This window comes from Pyxicephalus adspersus, chromosome 9 (genome assembly GCF_032062135.1).
Source record: "Pyxicephalus adspersus chromosome 9, UCB_Pads_2.0, whole genome shotgun sequence".
In the NCBI taxonomy this organism is placed as follows: Eukaryota; Metazoa; Chordata; class Amphibia; order Anura; family Pyxicephalidae; genus Pyxicephalus; species Pyxicephalus adspersus.
In genome coordinates, this window is record NC_092866.1 from 20,812,362 (window position 1) to 20,818,318 (window position 5,957).

Consider the following 5,957-nt stretch of genomic DNA (forward strand, 5'->3'; position numbering starts at 1 on the left):
GTTTCTCCTTCAGTCTTTATCTCTGCGGAGGGGAAGATGGAAGCAGAGTGGTCCTCCGCTTTAAATTTTTAAAAATAGCACTATTTACGGGATCCTGAGTGACCTAGAAAACATGATAAGCTCTCTTTAATATATGTGGGCACTAACAGACCTTTTATTGCATTGGAGACCTGGGGACAAACAGACTTAGTAACAGGCTATACACAAATAATTCAGTTTTTCAAGTAGAGATCAGTTGAAGACACCTTTCAGCAAGATTGCCAGTTTTTGTAGATAACCACTTTCACTTTTAAAGATGGTGATTGCACTTTTGATAAAACATAACCCCATAGGCCACATTGGAGAACAATTGTGTTTTTTCAAACACCGTGATTGACACTTTTGATCAACCAAAAAGTGATTATCACAGCCGCAATGTAAATCTTTTGTCACCAATTGATGGCCAATTTTTTAAAGTGCCAACAAAAGACAATTAATTGCTGGATTTGAGTGAATGAAACTTTTAATTAGGGTTATTTACTTCAAATATGTAACAGGTAACAGCAATCAAACCTAATTTAAACTTTTTAAATGGGTCTATAAATGGGTCCCTGGAGGTTTTACTGTGTCTGGTGAGTGTGTTTGACTGTTTTCATGGTGGTGAAAGAGGAAAACATTTGTATCATAAGAGAAGTTAGGAACCCATAGAAGAAGAAAAAGGAATTCCATTTGTTTTTTGAACCTGCAAACCATGTTTCTTACTGTGTCAAATAACACTTTTATATTATTTTGTTTAAAATTTATATATATATGAATATATATATACTCTAGGTATACTAAATGCTATTTAAAAATTTTAGCTATATTAAAATCCCCGAAACTTTTTTTGTGTAAACTTTTATCAAAGTCATTGATTGTTATGCTGATCGTGATTTGCAATGCCTTTCCTTTGGCGTTGTATTTGATTTTAGAGTCTTCTTTCACTACATATTGTAGGTTTAGTCATGCTATTATATATGTTATCACTATCTCATATTTTATTTTTCTTTCTTGTTCTTTGTATACTTTTTTTTCTTTGTATGAGGTATGTATAGTTACCTCTGTTATCCTTTCTTATCACCTGCAAACATTTCAAGGGTTCCTCCAAGTTAATAAGGTTAAAAAGGCTGCCAATGATTGTGGTTACCTGTGGTCAGGAAGAAGTGACGTCACTACTACCAACAAATTAATGATTGGTAGTTTACAGTGAATTTAACCTGCAATCTTATCTTATTAATGTCACCTCTATATTATATCAACTTCTTTTTGTTACAGGATATGAGCAAGCAAACTGCTGTAATCTTTGTCTGGTTCTACTTGGTAAGAACTCATGTAGTAAGCCTTTTAAAATTTTTGTTTTTGAATAGACCTTACTGATTCATGTAAATTGTGACGATGAGAAATCCACTTTAAACCTCCTTTTCTAAGCCAATAAATCTTGCTATAATATACAAACTTTGTTTGTGTTAATATAGCCTTTTAAAGGGGTTTTACAGTAAAAAGTTATGTTGCCAAAATGCATTGGATTATTTTATGTATTATTATAGTGTATGTTCAGCTGTAACTATTAATTATATGTGATATGTTATCTGTTATCACCAGCAGATGGCAGTAACGTCCCAATAATTCCCAGTATACCTGCAGGTGTTAGGGGCTCTGCATTATTTTTTTACCAAGAGTATAATAATTTCTGGGAAATAGAAAAGATAAAATGTAATCCAGCTATGTATTCATTATTACTCAATACATTTATTTTAATTATTAAGTAACAGAAGCAGTTTATTGCATTTTGCTGTACAGCAGAGTTTATAGCAGCTGAGTTACAGTAAACATCTGCTAAAAGGAGGTGATAGCAAAGTGGCATGGACATGAGTTTATCAGTCTTCTTTTACTATCCAGTCACCAGCTAAGGTAAGGACAGGATTTATAAGGGATTTCAGGCTTGTGGCTGGCTGCAATGTCCAGCTCAGCTGTGCTACCCTTACTTACCCTTGCCAGCCCAACACATCCTATTACTGGCCCACCAGGCAAATGCCCCCTGTAGCCCAGGCCTAAAAAAAAAGGAGCATATCATACCTCAACATTTACAGTCCTGTATCTAGGAGCAGTGTATTATGCATTATGTATTACATGTTATTGTTGTATACACATGGGTGGACTAGAGAAAACATTAGAAATATCCAGCATTCCCGCAGTGGGAAAGTCGCACTGGGCCAATTTACTGCCCTCTTTTTTGGTAGATGAAAAGAATGTACGAAAGAATGGAATCCTCTTTCCTTGACCCATACTGACCTATAAATACTAAAAAATGCAGAATATCTACAAGATTACGGAAAAAAGAAAAGAAGAGCTCTCATGCTTTAAGACCTATTTATATTAGATGTAGATCATTTGGGTACTAGGACCCCTCGTAATGTTAAATCCTAACTTATATCCAGTTATCATTTGTTACAAGTGTTTTTAATGAACAGCGCTGCATAATATGTTGGCGCTATATAAATCCTGTTTATTATTATTTTTATTAATATTAATTATAAAACTTGGCCAGTAATTACATTGAGGGGCCACAAAATAGACCTCAAAGAAATTTAGGGGGACTACACTACAGCCTATGGTTTTTTTTTTTACCTCACCAGAATTACGTTATTGTTATTTTCTTCTCATTTGAATTTTTTAGTCCTGGATAGATGAATTCATTAGTTGGAACCCAGATGACTTTTGTGGAATAAAGAAAATGCTTGTTAACAGTGATTATTTCTGGAAGCCAGACCTTTACATCTATGAAATGTAAGTGGGATCATTTATATTTGTAATTGTAGTTCTAAACCTGAAAGCTCTTGGAAGCTATGAGATGGGATAGAGAATTGATAGAGACTTGTGTTCAGTTAGTTGCTCACAGATAACTCCGAAATCAAAGTAAATAACAGAAATGTCCAGGTGCCATACAAAGTATGGTTGTCAAAAGCTTTTTTTTGGATTTGGGTGTTTTTAGCAGCTTGAAGACGTTAGTGGGTTTCTTTGTCCTCTCATTCCTTGGTATCTAATAGTTCTATATAATATTTGCACCCTATCATTTGTAATCGTGACTTGGCTTCCATTTCTCCATCCTTTTCTCTTCCACTCACCAATAAACTACCATCACTGTCCTATCAAAGAGAGCGGCCTGTTTTTGTGGCTGTGATGTCAATTTGTTAGACTAAGTACATTAAAAAGAAACAAAGTTTCAAACTGAATTTATTGGGTGTATGCATTTTTTCTTCCTGATCTCACATTATTAGTATTTTTTATCAATCAAAAAAGCATTAAAATCATAAGAAACAAACAGCAAAGACATCTGAATCATGATACCAAAATATGAGGTTAGATGTAATCAGTGCTCATACAAGAATTCACACCAGTTGCAACAATATAAATTTGGAGCAAACAGAACCATCACAAACCTGTAGAATTCCCCTGCCCATAGAAAAGACCAAACCCCTCTTTCCTTCTTTAACTTAATAAGGTGCATAGAGATGTCATGAAATAAAGAAGATATCACTATCATGGAAGATAGTGGGAGGGACTGGAAGAAGGGAGGGAGGAAAGGATAAAGAAAAATGAAGGAAGGAAAGAAATGGAAGGAAAGGAAAACGAAGAAAAAAAAAGAGAAAGGAAGAACCTAAATAAATCCCATAACTATAAGCAATACAAAAAAGCAGATGACTCAACCAGGACACTATCTGCATGGAGTTTGCAGGTTCTCCCCATCTTTGCATGGGTTTCCTCCAGGTGCTCTGGTTTCCTCCCACATCCCAAAAACATTCAGTTAGGTTAATTGGGTTCCCCCCAAAATTGCCCTTAGACTGTATTAAAGACATATGACTATGGTAGGGACATTGGATTGTGAGCTCTTTGAGGGACAGCTAGTGACATGACTATGCACTTTGTACAGAGCTGTGTAATATGTCGGTGCTATATAAATACTGTGTATTAATAATAACTCAGGTCAGGTCCAGGTGGTGCCTTTATTGTAGATAATCTATATATCATTAAACCAGTTCCATTAAAGAGAAACCAAAACCTTTTTTTCAAAGAATCAAAATAATCCGTTGCTAGAATAATATCATTACCTAAAAGGTAAAGATTGGGCATTTAATACCCAGGGGTACCTGAATCAGCGATGTCTGACAGACTGGTAAATTTTACTATATGAGGAATGAGTTGTGCAAATGTCAGACAAAGTTTATTACATGGGGGTTTTATTGCCTGTGTATGACAGAAGTTGAGTAAGGTGTGATGTGAATATAGATAGGGGATGGCTAACACGTGATATGCCTAGCACTATACCATGTACCTGTTTCCTGATCTTAGAAAATTAGTTATATCAAGTAATTAAAACGCGTTCTCTGATTTATTAGAGCTCTCTGGGGGTGGAGAGGATACACTTTTATCAGTGAAGCTGGGTGATCCAGCAAACCTGGAATGGATTTCGTCAAAGTAATTTACCATTACAGGTTTGCTGGATCATCCAGCTTCACAGTTTAAAGTGTACCCTCTCCAGTTTTAATAAAACAGGCCCAGTGATGGGGAGATTTAAATTATGCTTTGTTGTCCATCTTATTTCTTGCACCATAGGACGGAAAATGATGATAAGTCTCCTCAAATTCCATATTATAAACTGCACAGCTATGGGAAGGTCACCAATGCAATGCCACTACGTGTTGTCAGCACCTGCAATTTGGACATTTTTAAGTTCCCATTTGATAACCAGACATGCAGACTCTCATTTGGATCTTATGTGTACACAGGTAGGCTGTCTTGAAGTTTGATAATTTATATTTATTTGTGCAAAATGTTTGTATGGTTTGTAGCCTATGCTGGATAAAAGTAAACATAAAAAAAGTACCTTATCTCAACATGTGGGATCTGATCCTCCATTTTTCTATGGAGAAGAATAAACGTTTCAATGTACTATGTACCATTCATTATTGTCAGAGACCTGTGCATGACCATCTATAGTGATCAGAAATCTAATCTGTGAATTTACCGTCCCATTACATTGACATAAGCTACGTACATGTCCAATGGTTCTCACCCAATAATTGGCCAATATCGGACGAGAATCGTGTAATCGTGGCATGTGTAAAGTGCCCATCGTTCATTGTCTGAATGACCATCCTGGCGGATCTACAGATGATGGATGACGAACGATCCTAATGCAGGGGAAGGGGGAGAGCGCACAGCAGGGTGCCGCTCCGTTGTTCTCCCCCTCCCTTCTGCATAGAGCCAAACGGTGATGTATGTACAGCGCTTGTTCATGCATCGTGCAGTGCTAGTCGTTGAAAAGGATCGTGCAAGATCCTTTCCTAGGACTATTATTGCACGTGTGTATGCAGCTATAGAGAATGATGTAAAGAACAGAGGGGACATAAGCTTGTTTGTAATTGCCACTCCATTGCCAATATCCTGGCAAAAGACTGTTCTTTTGATGTTTGATATATTGCCTTGTAATTAGAATTAAATATATACTAGCAATTGTGTCGCTTTGTATAGTTTCAGATATAATTATGTGGCCAAAAAGCAACTCATCAGTTGTCAACAAAAATGCATTTGATGTGTTTACCACAAAAAACGACTGGAAGCTTCAGGCAGTAACTGTGCACAACACAACAATCACCAGCGAGGGAGATGACTACAGCCAAGTCATTTACAGTGTAAGGAATCACAATCTGAACTATTTAACATACTTTCTCATTTTATTTTATTCTGTATTTTCTGGTATTACTGTTATGAATATTATAATTTGGTTCTATTGTTTATTTTTGTGTATAAAAAAAATTGACACACAGCGTTATATATTAGGGGGAACCTACCTCTGTCCTGCAAACTAAAGCATGTTTGGTAGTATTCTGTTTAAACAGGTCAATGAATCAGAGATCGTAATATTATTATTATTATTA

The 5,957-nt window shown here is 35.9% G+C and overlaps 1 protein-coding gene across 1 annotated transcript in view; it reads left to right on the forward strand.

Annotated features, from left to right (window-relative positions):
* LOC140338502 (5-hydroxytryptamine receptor 3A-like) overlaps nt 1–5,957 on the forward strand; it is an 11,606-nt gene that overhangs the window by 1,820 nt on the left and 3,829 nt on the right. Inside the window, exons 2-5 of the mRNA XM_072422741.1 lie at nt 1,294–1,338; nt 2,696–2,805; nt 4,633–4,805; nt 5,551–5,711. Of these exons, the coding sequence (XP_072278842.1) occupies nt 1,294–1,338; nt 2,696–2,805; nt 4,633–4,805; nt 5,551–5,711 (489 nt within the window). The remainder of the gene's footprint in view (nt 1–1,293; nt 1,339–2,695; nt 2,806–4,632; nt 4,806–5,550; nt 5,712–5,957) is intronic.